Source organism: Sander vitreus, chromosome 20 (assembly GCF_031162955.1).
Source record: "Sander vitreus isolate 19-12246 chromosome 20, sanVit1, whole genome shotgun sequence".
NCBI lineage: Eukaryota > Metazoa > Chordata > Actinopteri > Perciformes > Percidae > Sander > Sander vitreus.
In genome coordinates this window covers 21,000,069-21,017,805 of record NC_135874.1, presented here as the reverse complement: position 1 = coordinate 21,017,805, position 17,737 = coordinate 21,000,069, and the positions used below count along the sequence as shown (strand labels likewise).

Genomic DNA, 17,737 nt, shown 5'->3' with positions numbered 1-17,737 from the left:
TCCTATGTATGTATGTATTGTATGTGTGGTGTAGCCAGACCTTACTCCACAGTGGTGTGAAGTAAGGCATGGATACCCGACTCGAGCCCGACGGGTCCCGACGGGTCCCGACGGTACCCGATGGGCTGGACCGGGTTCGGACAGATATTTAGAAATGATGGTTGGGTTCGGGTTGGGTTCGGTCACATCAGCGCGATAAGACATTTGTTGTAAAATGGTGCTGCGGCTCCTTTAAGAGGGCTCAGTGCGTGTGTGTGGTAAGTGGGTAGAAGAGAGATAGAGAAAGAAGAAGCAGATGTGTAGATGCGACCGGAGCAGAGTTGGTGGAATAAGTTTAAGTTTTGTACACAGTGTGTACGGTATCTGAAATAAACCCCAGACTGAAAGTCAAGTTCATTCATTTGCTCACCAGAAATGGGATTTTAACCCCGACGTTATACATTTTATAACGTCGGCCCTGGAGGTAACGAGTCTCCCCTGGTTTTCTGGCCACGGTCGGAAAAGAAGCAATCAGGAAAGGTTAACACATTGACCATTTTAAATTAAACAGCTTTATTAACGTGCGCTTGTTGCCCCGTGTGCGCTGATGCGCTCATCTGTTGACATTTCCAAATGCCTTCCTACAGTTGCTTAATAAAAGAGGGCTTTCCACACAAACAAACAAAAAAATTAGATTTTAACTGTGTCGGGCTCGGATACAAATTTCTTAATGCCTGTCGGGCTCAGGCCGGGTTCGGTCACGGCTCTGTCGGACGAGGGCTGGGCAGAAAAATTCGGCCCGATCCGGACTCCACTGTGAAGATAGGTCTGGCAATGCGAGACTACCACTCTGTAGTCTCACTCAATGTCCCTATTTCACCCAGGGGCGGGGGCTTACGTCCCGCATCACACAGTGTTGCAAAACTGTAACCTCTCTATTGGCCAGTTTCTTGTGGTGCCATATTTTTTTTCTCCATATTGTTAAAATTGGTTTAATGGTGCTCCATGTGACTTCTGAAGGTAATTTGGGAGCACCAGATCTTTTTTAGGGGCTTGTCTTTTTGTTCACTTCACCAATTTTCACCAGTCTGTGTAGGTCCATTACATAAAATCCAGATATGTTAAAGGTTAACGCAAGAAAATGCAAAGTTTGGACCCAGCTATCATACAGGGGCACATAATGAGCACGTACTGGACAGAGCAAACTAGTCATGTATTTCCTACAATGAGTGCTTTGTGCCTCTGAATTGAAGCCAGGCTGTTACACAAGCATTTACTCGTACACTGAACAAAAATGTGTAGGTGTAGATTTAGAACAATCATTCTTCAGTTTTTCCAAACTTCTAAAAGTAGATTTTTTCACATGTACAAACATCTTACCCTTTTTAAATATATATATATATATTTATTTATGAAAAATTTGAAGGAGTTTGATTCAGGGCTCATTTTACACTAATAAATGGCTCTGCTCACATTCTCATATGCACACTTGTAATAACTTGTAAACATTTGTTCTGATAAGTTAAATCTTAAATCACTACTGTCTCTAATTAATGAGCTCATTTACATACACATACATGTATCCTTTTCCCAGGATACAAGAGTGTTGACAGTGTTCCCAAACTGGAGTACATAAACAAGAAGCTCAGATGTGTCTGCATGTGTTTTTAACGGGTATGGACTGTCCTGCTATGAATGCTTTCGTTTTTTTGTGTAATGAGCACACTGCACCAAATTCCTAGCAACTTAGTTGCATGGCAATAAAGTATTGAATCTTGACATTGTGACTCACTCTGCCCTTTTAAGATCACGAATGGTCATGATCTCGTGCATGCTGTAAGCCTTGATTTAAGATACATTTTAAAGTTGTTTGTTACGATAACGTGCGTCATGATTTAGTGTCTCTTTGTGGTTTTGTCTGTTCAAGGCGTTGTGCGTCACTGCTGCCCTCTGTTGAGGACAAAGTTGAGATGTGATAAGACATGTGAGAAAGGATTTCAGAATAATTTGCACCATGAGAGTTCTTTCTTCAACTAGGAGTACTAATTCTGTCAATAATATATTTTAAGCTTCAAAAAAATCAATCCCAATTTTTGCTAAAATTTTAGCATTTGTGTGGTCCTTCAGTTCTAGATTCAGAGGAGCCCAGGAAACAATGATCTTATTCCATTTTTACCCTGGTCAGCTCAATAAATACACTTTTCAATTCCCTGTTCGAGTGTTTTATTTGAACAATACACAGTCAGACACCTCTTTGATCTGCATTCTGCCCCTGAAGGAACACACACATACAGTACACAGAGAACACTGTGTGAAGGAAAAACAGAGGAACCAAAACAAGATTATTCAGAAATATTCTTTGATCAAGACCGGATGAATAATAAGGTAGTACAACCACAAACAACCAAATGGCATCGGTGTTGGAAGGTTGTTAATCGATGAGGATTTTTGAGTGGCTCTTTTCGATAGCAGCTTGGACATCAAGGCCTGATGTTGTGAAAAAGCGTGTTCAAGACACTGCTTGCTGAAACACTTGCAAAAGAGAACAAGGCTGGTTTTAGTGTGGTCTATTTCATAATGTCTATTTCACTTTAAACGTGACTCTCCAAACTTGGGTGATGCAGTTTCATTTCCAAAATGTACTGTAGACTTAAGACTTGAGAGAAATGCTACAACGGCTTGTACTCAGCTACGTCAGACTTAGTTAGGCGAAACATGAACGACCATGTTTCCCAACAGCTTAGTTCACGCTCTGTAGCTGAAAAAAAGCTATTGTTTCTCTTGTGGTGAAGACCGGTCTACTGTCTGTGAGGCAAACATATAAAGGATTATTGTACAAGGACAATGAGGGCACATAATATTGAAATGGACAGCATGCCTTTTAGCTAGATTGGGTTGATTTACTTTAAACTAGTTCTACATTTTCAGTAGGCCTTTTTCAAAGCACACATTTTGAAGTGTAATTTCCATTCCATTCCATTTAGTGGGTATGAGGTGAGGTTTCTGCATTGTGAGGACTGAGCATGTGTAGCCTCGCTTTGCCAGACCCTCCTCCAAAGCGCGCTGAAGGAGGGTCTGGCTACTCCACATAGCACTCGGGGATGGGAGGAAAACGTGCTCTGGTTTAATGGCATTTCTTTAAACCAATCAGAATCGTCATGGGCGGCGCTAAACTCCGCACAGAGCCGGTGTAAAATAGTCGTGCGAGAGAAAACTCAGATTGGACAGATAGTCTAGCTAGCTGTCTCAATTTACCCTGCAGAGATCTGAGGAGCAGTTAACCATAGTCCTCATAAATCCATCGAATTTTCGATGGATTTCCTGCAGCACCGGAGCAATCCCGGAAGTGGAACCCAAAGGATATAGACTACAGCATGTGTGATGTGATTTTGCACTTTGTATGCAAGGACAGCAGCATGTCTCTTTAAGACCCCCTCCGGAAAAAAAGCCCAGTCTGCTCTGATTGGTCAGCATTTAGGGTGCTCAGCTCTCGCCAACGCTGTACCGCCAGGAATGACTGTAACCCAGCATAGCAGCACTTTCTACCATGACAAAATCATGAACATCTGCAACCAAGATTAGAGACCCTATGAAGAAATCTGGCATGGGGTGATGGCACCTTGAGAAGAGTAGAAAAAACTGTTGGAAGGAGTGTTCAGGACGGTCTGAAATCTAAGTTGTTTTTTTTTTTGCTAACAGGGATTTATTTTACGGAAGTTTAGCACATTATTTGAAACTTTGGTCATGTTTAATACGAACATCCGACATTGTAACATTATAAGTCTCCTTTAAGACTGTTTAAGGCGGGCGCCTGGGTAGCTCACCTGGTAGAGCACACACCCATATCAAAGAGAACCAAGAGGCGAAACTCAATAGAACGTTGTGTTGCGTTCAGTCCAACATGGCGGAGCTGCACTCTTTAGAACTTAACGCACCCATGACCGAGCTGCAGCTTGCAATGGAACGTTCTAAAGAGTGCAGCTCCGCCATCTTGGACTGAACGCAACACAGCGTTCTATTGAGTTTCGCCTCATGGTACTTCTATGCTCTTTGCCCACATGCTGAGGCTCAGTCCTTGCCGCAGCGGCCGCGGGTTCGGCTCCGACCTGCGGCCCTTTGCTGCATGTCATCCCCCTTCTCTCTACCCTTTCAAGTCTAAGCTGTCCTATCAACAATAAAGGCCTAAAAATGCCAAAACAAATCATCTTCAAGACTCCGCAGGTTTATTTATATTATCGCCAACTTCTGACCATGCATGAATTATCTTCTACTGGTCACGGCAGACAAAATACTTCATTGGCAAAGCTTTGAATAATCATGCTTATGGGCCGATAGAATCATGTATGTTTATAGAAGCAGAGAAACTGTCATTGTAACTTCATGAAGTTGAAGGTTTACCGATATATTCACACTAGTGGTAGCTTAAAGTAAACTAATAGTGTCCAAGTCAAATATCAAATGCAGTTTAGACCATCATTGTACTGCAGTTTAAAAATGCATTAAAGCTCACAGACACCCACAGGTACCAAGATAGTAATTTCTACTAATAAAAACATTGTAAATTAAACCACTTTTGGGATTAAGATAACCAAACCAATCTATCTAAGGACAAACTCGCCCACACAGAGCTACAGAAGAGTCATTTATTACTCCATTAGAATAAATACAAAGATGGCAGAGAAACGGTGATCACATTAGTCCTCTGCAAATAGAAAGAATGAATGCTGTTCACACCAGGAAAATCTGCACGTCAAGGTAAATGGTGACTGTCGAGATAAAGGGGAAACATCAGTTAACGTGCTTCGAGATATCCAGCATGTTTTAATTCCTAGATTCACATATTAAGGCTGCTACACCAGGGCTATTGGACACTAAAAGAGTATTCCTCAAAGCAGGATTAACAAGCTTAGCACTTGAACGATGTTGTGCTCATTGTTGTTATTCTCATTCTGGATATTTACTGTATGTAGATGCTCTGTGGTTGAGTCATAATTTTCCTAGCAACCATGGCTGACATAATCAACTGGAAAACTGATGGTGCACTAATAATAGACACATTTAGCATATAAGGAGTTAAGAGTGCTTCTACTGGACACATCACCAGGATAATAAGACAGTGATAGTTTGCCCTGGTACTGTGATGACTACCCAACAGGCCGGTATGAAGCAATACATCTTTCAAAACCAGTGCAGAAATTTTCCAAACATTTTGGAAATATGCTAAATTTGCCAAGATGATAAGATTAATACAACTCTCATATCGGACCATCACATATTAAGCGACAGCCAGGAGAGGTTACCTTAGCTCAACTTTCCATAGGATAAAGACTGGAAACAGGGAAACGGATTTTTTCAAAAGCCAGGCTAGCTGTTTCCCCCTGCTTCCGGTCTTTATGCTAATCTTAGCTAACGACTCTCTGGTTGTAGCTACATATTGAAGAGACAGCTATGAGGACGGTATTGATCTTCTCATCTAACTCTGGCCAAGAAAGCTACTATGTGGATAGCCTAAAATATATAACTACTCGTTTAAATATGCCTAACTCTGCTTCTGTTGCATGAGAACTGATAGTTTTTTTTGTTGCCTGAAATCTAAACTTAAATTATTATTTTCTATCTAGTGTTGGGTTTTTTTTAGTTTTTTTTTATAATCTAACATACGTTTTGAGTTGCTGGTTGTTAAGGTTGTGAGACTCGTTGACCCAGTTTTCAGGATTCCTCCCTTTGTCTCTAGTATTGCCGATTCTTTTCAGTTCATCTCTGGGAAAGTCATATGAAATCTGATTATGTTAGCAGAGGTTGAGAGAAAAGAAACAAAGCATTGCGTACCAGTTGGATTTGCCCTGAGCACCACACACACCACAGACAACAACTAGCCAGCCAGTAAAATCTCTGGGTGACATGAGCTAGAGTTCAAAACAGGCCTGATGTCAAGCCCGACCGCTAAGCAAAACCAAATCTCATAAATATGTTTATAATTTCCTTCAGAGGATAGGATTAGTTTTCACTAATAAAGCGATCCACGTTTGATATTAGACACATTCAAGTACTTCCATTTATTTTGAGGAACCAATATTTAATTCAAAGAACAATGAAAGCCACAGTTAAACTGAGCTCTAGGAGTGGTACCTCTTGTTTGAGGTGCGTGTGAGAGAGAGAGAGAGAGAGAGAGAGAGAGAGAGAGAGTGAGAGAGAGAGAGAGAGTGTGTGTGTGTGTGTGTGTGTGTGTGTCTGTGTGTGTCTGTGTGTGTGTCACTGTGTGTGTGTGACTGTGTGCATATGTGTGAGGCCCAGAGGTGCTGGGTGTCCGTGTCTGGAAAATCCAGTCCTTGGCGCGTTCAAGTCTGGCCTACACTTGGTTAAGGAAATGAGCGCGACCGTTGTCCTCCAGGCGGCGGGTGAGGATCTCGCAGCCGGTCTCCGTCACCAGCAGGGTGTGTTCGAACTGAGCTGAGCGCTTCCCGTCTCTGGTCACCGCCGTCCAGCCATCGGGCCACGTCTCGTCTTGCCAGCCACCTGAGACATGACGCACAAACACACGGCTTTGGCTTACACGGCATCAATTAAACAGAAGCTGCAGAAACAGGCACTTCCACGTCTGGCACAGTATACCTGCGAGGTATAGAGTGGGTTTTGAGATTTTAATGACCGGTTTTAAAGCACGACTGGGTCTGCTGCATTACACATGATTTAAACCCTAGTGAGCCAAAAAACAGCCTCAAACTTTCACTCTGGAGTCTAGGTTTGAGTGACCAGGTTTTCAGAAACACACCTGAGTCAATTTTACAAACTTGCTTTAAGACGGTTATATTTGTGTTGCTCTCCCTAATTCGTCGATCTCCAAATTTCGTCAGATAAACTGAAGAAGAAAGTGTTCCTTTTTAGGTTGAGAAAACAACCTACTTCTAAACCATTAATAAATCCCAATGAATTATCTGGAAAATGCATTGTGACAAAGCTGACAACATTTTTCTTCGCATTATAATTTGGAGATACATAGTTTTCACAGGACAGCAATGTTTTAGACTGACATAGTATTTTACCCTCTTGACTGCGATATTTGTTTCATATAAACACTTTAATTAAGGCAATTATTTTTTTCCCCCAAAATATATTTATTGGATTTTTCTCTTTAAAGTGCACAACAAAAGACCATTGAATCCCCCTTCAAACCACGTAATACAACATTCTCGGCCTAAATAATACATTGAATTACAACAACAAAAATGAATTAATTAAGGCTATTACAATACCATTATTTATATCAATTTAAATAGTTATTGTCTCTTTAATTACCATTATCAATGTGCACATTATTCATACAAAAGGCAGTTACACTCACCTTCACATATCATGGGCTCAATGGTAAACACGTGGCCAGGCTTCATAACTCCAACTGCTTTATTTTCTGGGAAATTAATGAATATAGAAATCATCTTGTTGTAGGAGAGCCGTGTACGAAATTCAATAGTAACTTTCACAGATTAAAAACATGTAGGATGGCAGGTATGTGACTACTCACTGGCATAATGTGGCACATTGGGAGCAGTGTGGAAAAGTCTATGGATACCGTGACCACAGTAGCTCCGCACCACCGAGAAGCCGTTGGCCTGAGCGTGCTTCTGAATGATGTTACCTAATTCTCTGTAGCGAATGCCAGGCTTCACTGTAAAAAAAAAAAAAATTTAAAAAAAATAAAGCATGAGGGTTTTAGGCCTTGGAAAAATGTATTGTAGTTTATAGTCCCGTGGGCACTGGAATTCTGAGGGCGATATTGCTATTTGAGAGTTTAAAATAAATAATTGGAAACCCAATGTATTGCCAACATTTTGATAAGGGCCCATTACAGAATTGTGACCACAGTGTCGTCCATGTTAGCTTAAAAGTTGAGATTGAAAGTTCATTCTTGACCTTGGAAACAGGGTCAAAAACGGAAAAATACCATTTCCAAGGTCAAAAATGAACAAACTCAACTTGCTCTAAAATGTCAGTGCTCTCTGGTGGACAAACTATGTAATGGTGACACCGTTCCTAAAATAATTCAGAGGCATCTTCTGCATTTCTGTACTGCGATTTCTTGATAATTGACATGTATGCCGATACCCCAGCCCCATAGCCCAACATCCATATAATACTGCCGGAGTCTTCTGTATGCACACATTATCAGCGAAATGAAAGAAAATCCAGCTGGAATTCCTACCGGAGTCGATGGCTTGCATAAGGCATTCATATGTGGTCTGAACCAGTTTCTTTGCTTCTTCATCTACTTCGCCGATATAGAAGGTCTCGTTGAGGTCACCATGGAAACCGTTGTGGTAGACGGTAATGTCAACTGTGTAAGAGTGAGATGGTGAATGAGTCAGAGCCATTGTGTTACACGACAAACTAGATTCTATTATGTTTAACACAAAGGAATACTGTTATGAATAACCTGAAACATATAGGTATGTATTGGGTACATATACATACATACATATACACAACATATACTTTCATAAAACATCTAACATGATTTGCAAGGCCAAACAAAATGTGCCATTTTGAAAACTGCTGATGAAATTGGAATCGCTAGTGGGCAAACTGGGCCTTCCCCCACTTAACATGAAATACAGAGAGCAGCAGATCTGACAAGCAAGTCCCCACTGGTAAAGGTTAATGAAACTATTTGTCTTGTCGGACCACGCAGCGAGAGAGGAGTTGTTGGCAAGTGCTCCATCAGACACTCTGAGGGGAGTGGCAGATGGAAGACATCGCCTTAGCCGAAATATTCATAAAAGAGGCTAAAATTGGCCAAACTCCCGCTGACACCATTTCAGGATGCTGGTACAATCATTTGTCATGGCAGAGGAATGTATCTCCCCCCCCCACTCTCTTTAATAAAATGTTTCCTTACATCTAAACTAAGCTTAACCGTTTCTAGCTAAAATTGAAAATAGGGGTGTTTAAAAACAAAAGGAAAGATCAGTGTTAGGTTTGTTTGTCAGGAATGTTACAAACAAAGACGTACGAAACCGTCAAAGACACATGCAAATGTGGTACTGTAACTCTATTCTAACAAATAAAAAGATATAACGCAATCCCACATATGAGAAAAACAACTTGTAGAACCGGACGCTAGCGTCCCAAAGTGTGTAGTGCAATGAGCATACCATTGAGGATATCTCCTTCTTGTAATGGTCTTCGGTCTGGGATGCCATGGCAGATGACTTCATTGACAGACGTGCAGCAGGATTTGGGGAAGTTGTAGTAGTTGAGAGGGGAGGGGTAGCAGTTCCTTGCAATGCAAGCCTGAACAGACAAAACATGTCGGTTATAGAGACAGTAAGAGCAGAAAGAGTTGTATGTAATGAAGATGAGTGAGCCCTTTCCCCTCGTGTAGCTGCCTCACAGCCTAATGCAGTTGGTAAGATCTGTATGTTTACACAGTGATTATACATCACAATAGACAGGAAATCACATTGTGTTTGTGTAAAGGCTACGAGAGGACCCTACCATCAGACTCCGGTGGGGTGGGTTGTGCGTGTGCGTGCGTGTGTGTATATATATACCAGATGCACAGCATGGTCGATTTCTTCTGTTGTAGCACCTGGTTTCACCAATACGGCTGCAATGTCCAGGACTTCCCGTGCTAGCTGCAACAACAACAACAAAAAACATACGTCAAAACCAAAATGCATTAAATGGAAAAACTAAAAATGCAAACCATGACAACATCATGACAGCGACGCCAGTCAGTTTTGTTACCTTGCTCACTACTCTCATGGCTTCAATGTCCTCAGGACAAAGGATCTTGATCTGTGACGTCCCCTTCAGAAACTGCTCAGACTCAGATATCCCTGGGTGAAGGAAACAAGGACAGACAACTGGCATCATTCACACGCCAATACGCAGCGAAGCTGATGAGCCGACTCAAGTAGGACTTTGCAAAGCAGCTGTCGTACGTCTATCAACTTTTAGACGCAGCATCAACTTGGACTGCCACAGCCACATTTACATACTCCTAATCGATTGTGTTTTTACATCATAAGTGATAGTTAACAATTTGGTAGTGAGAAGGCACAAACATCATAATTCTTCTGTAATTTGGCAGCTACACCGCAGGCTAGCTGGTGCAATTTCAACTAATACCGTATGCATTTTTAGTAAGTATACCATGTGGATGGATTATATCAAGCCATTGTATTTACCTTTATTATTAACTTTACCTTCTGGGGTGTGTGACTCCTGGCAGCTTAACACACAGTACACAATTAATACAATTCCAGACCATGAGTACAGAAGAGATTTTGTTTTCACTCATGAAATTACAGAAACATCTTTCAAAAAAACAAATGCACATCTGTAGCCCAAACCTGCTCTCTTCAATGTAAGCCACATCGCCTCGCAGCATAACCCGTTTCACGCGCCTTTTTCCCCTCACGTCTCACCGTAACCCTAAGGCCGGCTGCACACTGGTTGCGTGGCGTGAGCGTGTCAGCTGCGTGGCCGTTTATATTTCGGCTCCCATGTTAACAGGTTAGAGCTTACACACTGCCTGCATGACATGCGTGTTCTAGAACGCGTGCGTGCTAGAAATAGAACCGACGCCTATTTTTCACGCGACACGCGAGCGTGTTGGAAGCGTTTCCAGACAAAATAGAATAGGAAAAGATGTTTATATGTCATTTTGACACAAATACATATTAATAAATGACATGTTGATGTTTGAAAGTCTCTAGATTTTGATATAAATGCAGATATAAATGTAATAAAAAAATAAAAAAAATTCAATATTGCCGACGTTGTCTTTTCTGTCATCAAATCAGTAAATATTTGTTTAGCATGCCATTTCATTTTATCAATGGGAAAAATACAAGGCTAGCAGCAGCAGCACCGCGTCAGACACGTTTCTGGTGTGCAAAGACATAGAAAACGCCACGCAGCTGACACGCAACAGAAACGCCACGCAGGCAGTGTGTAGCCGGCCTAACAGATACGCTCTCATTTCAATCTATGCTGTCTGTCTGCACTTAGCCACGCCTCACGGGCGTAAACGCGAATGGAAGTGTTTATTTGCACTTTCTTTTTCAACAATATATACGTGTAAACAAAAGGTAAATGTCCAATAAAAAAGCCTGAATAAATATATGAATCTACATTTTGCATCCTAGGCAGAGCAGAGGTGCTGTCTCTGTACAGAGCTGCTTTTTAATCCCACAGACTCTCGCTCTACTTTTGCACAGCGGCTGCGAAGCAAGACACGGAAACTTCTTGGGTACTGAGGAGCTGCAGTGTTTATTCATGAACTAACTGCAACCTACACTGTACAATTACTGCCACTAGACAACTCTGCTCCGATCGCCAACCCTTCACTGTCCTGCTGCTGAGGCTTTGAAATTCACACACACCAGCTGGAACCAGTATAGACAATTTGCTTCAGTGTCGCATTAACGCAGTCGGCACGTGAGCGTGGCGCTGATGGTGCATTTGCAGTCGCGGCGGCGGTTTAGGCGCGTCTAGAGTGTAAGACTGGATTGACGGACAAAACTTAATCATATTTAGTTTTATTGAAATCGCTTAGCCATACTGGTGATGTTAAATCTTTATTGTGATAAATGTTGAACATAAAAAGTAAGTACGACTAATTTTCAACCAGTGATCGAATTCCAAAATTTGAAAAAAGGGACCTAACCCTTGCGTCGTCTTCCCGTCGACCGTGCAACTTTTTGTTTTTCTGGGCCAAAATTTTTTAATTTTTTTCCAACTTTTTCTTCTTTTCTGACACTTTTGTCGCTTCCCCGGATGTTTTTTTTTAATGCTTTCCCCGATGTTTTCGTCTCGTTTCCCGACGTTTTTGAAGCTTTTTCCGACATTTTTGTCACTTTTTTCAATGCTCGTTTATCCATTTTTTTTTTTCTCCAAATGCTATAAAACATTTTAGTGAACGTAGTGAAAGTAGTGAACTGATCATTTATTTGAATTGTGAAGAGCGTTGTATGAAACCATCCAAGTTATTTCTTTTTGACAATTTAGTTTAAAGAAAACCCAAATTTCTGATATAGAAACTTTGTGAAAATGGGTCAAATTCGACCCGAGGACAACAGGAGGGTAACATCATTTCACAAACAAGTTTTGGTATTTAACTTGTTTGTTAAATCTGCATACATTCCACCCACACAGACTGCAAATTACCAGGAAAAGTAAAGGATTGCTTTTTTGTCTGATTTTGTGTCACAGCTGTGGAACTCCTTGTTTTTAGATTGCTTGTACATTGCCTCATCAAAACTAATCTTTGACTTAAGGTCTTCTTCCAATATTTATAAATTAGGAACTTTTGTCACGACATTCTTTTAACTCAAATCACACATTTCTAACCAATGTAAAAGCATCTTGCAGTGCTATGCTACTATGGACAACTAGCTGCTCCTGCACAGAATGAGTTACAGCATCAGCACCTGAGCAGAGGCAGACTCTAATGACACTCGCGCTGTCTACTCGGAGGAACAGAGCAGGGCTGTTACTGTTATATATATATATATATAGAAGAACAGAAGGACAGGTGTCAGCGCAGTCACCTTGGCAACACATTACCTGCAATTTAACTATAGATTAAACACGATCAAATCATAATTCTTAGACTGAAAAGCACATCAAGACAGTACATGTTGTTCAAGGCACTGGAGTCAATTCGCTAATCTATAATTTATCAACGCAACAAGATGATTGCTGCATGAACACGAACAGTTGCCTAGCAACACTCACTTTAGACAGGTTTGTGTACAAGTCGAATACAGCCCTGCTTTTGACCTGCAGAGCCGACAGCATGAGTGCGACAATCAATTAGACTTCACTTACGCTTTGATACAGCTGCTCAGAAGAGGAGAAAGGTATGAGAGAATCACAGAGTGTGCACATTATAATGTCTTCATAATGGTATGGTCCGTTAACTAGAAAAAAAAATCTGTTCAAGATTTGACTTCAGCTCGATAACAATGCCACATTAAAAAAACATTAGCCTGTAACAATTGTGCGTCGGCCCCTGACAAGGCATCACAGGAGAATGAAAGAAGACTGTAACCATGACTACCATGAGTATGGATTTATGCAGTCACATGACAAGGATGTAGAAGTTGCCATGGTTGCACAATGAATGACTTGCCCAGTGAAACATATGTTAATAAGCCAGGTTACAATAATAGGTGTTTAATAATTGACACACAAGAGGCAGACTGGTCGTAAAAACATAGTGGGACAGCAATCTATGTTTTCCCTGCAATAAATATGAAACCCTCGACGGCAAGAGATCAGATATTATTGGGCTGTTTAACAGAGCAAAATGGATTGCAGTCATTGCAGTTTAAGATTTAAAATATTAGAGTAGAGAGAAATGTCATCAGGAGAAAGGCACCTACATAAAGTTGACTCTTACCTGTTGAAATACTAAAAGAGGAACGGCATGTGCATACCAGTCAGAGGAAATCAATTTTAAGAAAAGCAATACTGGGTCAAATAAAATCCATTAAAATGATACTAGTACTACCAATCCTACTGAGAATACACATCTCATTCTGCAGCTGTATATAGCCGTCAGCCACTTGCTCAACCACATAATAAGGGTGAAGATGCGTGGAAAGAAAAACAGCTCTACCACTACACAAACTAGTGACAAAGCATTGTTAAACAGTTAGAAGTGAGTAGCTTTCACTCTCAATTGCTGAGGAAAACTGGGGTGGTCTTGTTCTTCATTAAGTTCCGTCTTCAGCATTGTCTACAGGGGTGCAGACGCTCGGACCACCCTGTTTGTACAGAGTTCTTAATGCCTACAGCACAAGACATATCAGCTTTTCTGTGTATTCATGCAGAAAGTTAAAACACATGCATGGATGACCACTTTGTCTACTACTGTAACGCACTCAGACAGGCCTTCAACAGCTTGCAGCTCAAAATGGGCACTCACATGCTATCAAATCTACGCCATCAATGGCTAACTGTTCTGTTGAAGTCATCTAAAAAGATCTGCGAATCTCCGAGGTGTCATTGGGCACTCTTCACTCTGCCAGTAGGCAATACATTTGATTGGTTGTCATCTTCTTCCACCAATACAGCGATGACGCTATTAGATATACTGGGTGTACATGCTTTGCATGAGGCAATAGTAGAGGTGGTTGGAAAAGAATCTGTTACATAAGAATCACTATACCCTATCTTCTAAGACTCTGAATTGAGTCACAAATGCCAAAAATCAATTTTTGTAAAAACGTAAACTAATAACAGTACGTTGATGGAAAGAAAAAGGCAGAACTCAATTGCGAGGGCACAGTGCAGCATTACGTTGTTCATCCTCAAAGAAGGCCTTTGGACACAATTAATGACTCAATAATTAGCTTTGCGAGACAAAGGTACGAAGGTAACACCAACACCTACAGGCTAAAATTAGCAGAGCACTGAACCCCGGCACTAACAAATGAGACTGGCTGACCAACACACACTACTGCACTTTTACAAAACGTCAACCAACTCTGGTAGGGTGAAGAGAAAAAAAAAAAAAAACTTGACCCAGTCTTTCATAAGCCCTGCGTCTGCACAGCCATTTGGATAACAATGGCTTTCCCCGGTACTAACACTGCAGTGTAAATGTCGCAGAGCAACATTGCCAGTGGAATGGCAGTGGCTGGTAGTATTGGGTGATTGTAAATACTTATTATAGTTATAATCTCAGATTTTCGCATGACAAAGTTTTTCTGGTGATGCTAGGATGTTATGGCTATGCTTCCAGGTAAACAATATGTTACACTCGATAGCATTGTTTTGGTGTTGTTCCTATATATTTCAACAACAACAAGCTAAAATTGCTGTTTTGTGTATTTTACCATGTCAAAAAAGTCTCCCAAGCGATGAGCCAATGTGATCAACTAAGAACGTATTTCCTTGAGAAAGAAGGACAGTTACCTCTGGGATGATCAGCATAGTCAGGTCGTTGGATGTCACCGGGCACGGGCCTCATGGGAGTCTACACCAGGGGCCAAGAAAAGGACAGAAACGTTATGGCATTCACGTGACACATTCTAAGCAAATATACACCGACAGGTATGAGCGCGTGTACCCGTTTTGGATTTTCCATGTTTTCAAATGTATGGTGTTGTGTGTGGCAGTGACTGTTTATCATCTCTGCTTAATGTAATGTCCAAAGCCTGAAACCTTTCTGAATATAGTGACATCCTTTCAGCTAACAGAGTCCACAATTGTGTTACAAGGGAGAAGTTTGACATTTGAAACATTGTTATAAGCATATTTTTTTTAAAAGTCATATATTTACCGAAACTTTCTCTTCCCAGTTGCTACCATTGTTACGGCTGTGAGTGGTAAATGATTGGGAGACTTGTGACAAAAATGGGTGTCATAGCTTATGCATGTCTGCACTTCTTCCGTACATTTTTTCGTGTAATAAATCATACATAGCTAAATGTATGCAATCATTTTTTAACAGCAACTTACCAGTGGGTAGTAAGGGTGTAGTTTTCCTGTGTAGCGGTAGCCCGGCCATGGGTCTGTGTTGATGTTATTCTCCACACAGTTCTTAGATTCATTCTGGTTCTTGTCCTCCTCTGACAAAACACAGCACAACATATCTGAAGCATCTGGCACCACTGTGTTAGTTAATTGTTGGTTTCTAAAACCTCAACTTGTCTATCAGTACTTTTAACCAAAACAACATGCAACTTATTCATATACTGTGATAAGAGTCCACCACAGATGTTACCAAAGTACAGAACTGACAATGATCAGTAATACATACTTGCTTTTTTGTGCAGCAACTTGTGAGACACCCAGCTCCCTTTGAAACATTCCTGGACATGAAAACACAGAGAGAAACTCTAAATGGGGATGTACAATGACAGAGAGGCAGATCTATGTATTTGTTATTACTGATACAGTACAGATTGTGCTCAAGAGTACACTTAACTGATGTCTGACAATCACATGCATGGTCACCGACTTTGTTCTAATGCACAACCAATTCAAGCCCAACCAAAAAAACAAAAAACAATGTGACTTCCTCGGTTGCACACTGTGACAGATATTGCACCATAGTACCTTAAAGGTAGGAGACTTTCACAAAAATATATCTGCATGTACCCTTGAGACAATCACTCGGACTGGGTCTCTACCATGTATTGCTATTTCAATGGTGTGTGCGCCTTTATTGGAAAGTTAACAGCAGAGAGAGAGGAAATATAGAAAGCAGGGTCAGGTTACACACCCAAAAACGCAATCACAGCAAAAATGTCTTGAGTGAAATACCATGGCACCACAACTTCATTTAAACTGCCACCCAACCTAACTATTTATAAAACTTTTGACTCAGAGAACATTGCAGAGCCCTTCTGCAGAGGGAGCAATTGCTGTAGTTTAATGTGTAATGCTTTATTGGCAGAGACCTTTTCCAATGTAGTGTCTGCTGCAGAAAATGTAGCCTCAAAGCAGAATCCACAAACTTTATCAATAGGATATTCAACTCTCGCATATGATTCATCAATTTAATCAGTCATTTGTAGTTGTCACATGAAATTGTACAAGTTACAATTACAGTGAAATGTATCCCATCAACTCCTTCAACTTATGCATGATTGATCATAAAGCAGAATGTGGCCGTCGGATTGAAACACACAAACAGAGTCCCCTGGTTGAATGGCACCGGCACTCAGGATCCAGCCAAGTCTCAGCAAAAGGACACCACAGCCCCCGACATCCCTGCTGGAAACCGACGCAGGCATGGAGGCCACCCAGCTCACCATCGGGCGCCTGCACACTGGACAGCAGGATGCCCAGCAGAGAACTCGCAGTTAGTGTTCAATTCCTCCACGCCTGCTTCGGTGCCCCCTCTAATGTAGAGATGGACACAGATGGCCTTGCTTGTCTACATAGTCGTGATCGTAGCCATAGGTCATAGCCATCTTCACATTTTCCTCTGTGTTTACACTGATGTTTACATCTGTATTGGAGAGTAGCTTCTGTTGAGCCCTTAAGGGCTTCGGCTATGTATGAGGTCTTGACGATAAGAAACCCATCTTTAAACTGACAGATTTGTGAGTGGGGTTTGGTCTCGTAGAAGATGAAGTACCAGGGTGAGGGTCAAACACCGTGACACCGCACTTCACAACTTATTGTATGCAGTCTATTGCATTGCTAGAATACCTGGTTCCTACCCAATATACATTTATTTCATATCACTTTTACGCAGTCAGCCAAAAAAAACGCCACACTAAATGCTTTTCATTTTGAGCAGGGACAATATCACCTACTTTAGCTAATCAGGCAACAGTTAGCTAGCTAATGTTAACGTTACGTTAAAACGTTTTCCCTCGGCCTACAGTTAACGTTACGGACATAGCATCAGTAACTGAGTGCATTATTCATCCTATGCAATCTGTATAACATTTACACAGCCAGAAGGCATCCGTTAACGTTAACCACATACGTTATTAGCGGTTTACAAAGCACCTAACGTTACACATGTCTACCTAGCTTGACAGTTAACGCTAGCAGCCTCGTGATAGGACAGAGGGCCTAGGTGTGTGGCTACAGCCGACGTTTAAACCGGAGAAGCCGAAAAAGCAGCGGTACCTGTGAACAGAAATAGGAGCCTTGAATACCAAGCTTGATACATGTGGGACACTGAAGTTTGGCGTCTTGGCCACAGCCATCTGTCTCACACTCCCTTCTAGCCTCGATGCTCGCCATGCCTTCGTCTGCAGGAGGGGTGGAGTCGCAGAGAAGC

General features: G+C 41.4%; 1 protein-coding gene across 1 annotated transcript; it reads right to left on the bottom strand.

Moving 5' to 3' along the window:
* Window positions 1-4,608: 4,608 nt before the first annotated feature.
* Window positions 4,609-17,737, bottom strand: metap1 (methionyl aminopeptidase 1). Its single transcript, XM_078278070.1, has 11 exons — window positions 17,584-17,737; window positions 15,755-15,806; window positions 15,454-15,563; window positions 14,908-14,968; window positions 9,724-9,815; window positions 9,528-9,611; window positions 9,129-9,267; window positions 8,180-8,311; window positions 7,502-7,645; window positions 7,322-7,387; window positions 4,609-6,495 (listed from the first exon to the last, which is right to left on the bottom strand). Exons 1-11 carry the CDS (start codon window positions 17,698-17,700, stop codon window positions 6,329-6,331), a joined length of 1,164 nt encoding a protein of 387 aa, XP_078134196.1. The 5' UTR covers window positions 17,701-17,737; the 3' UTR covers window positions 4,609-6,328.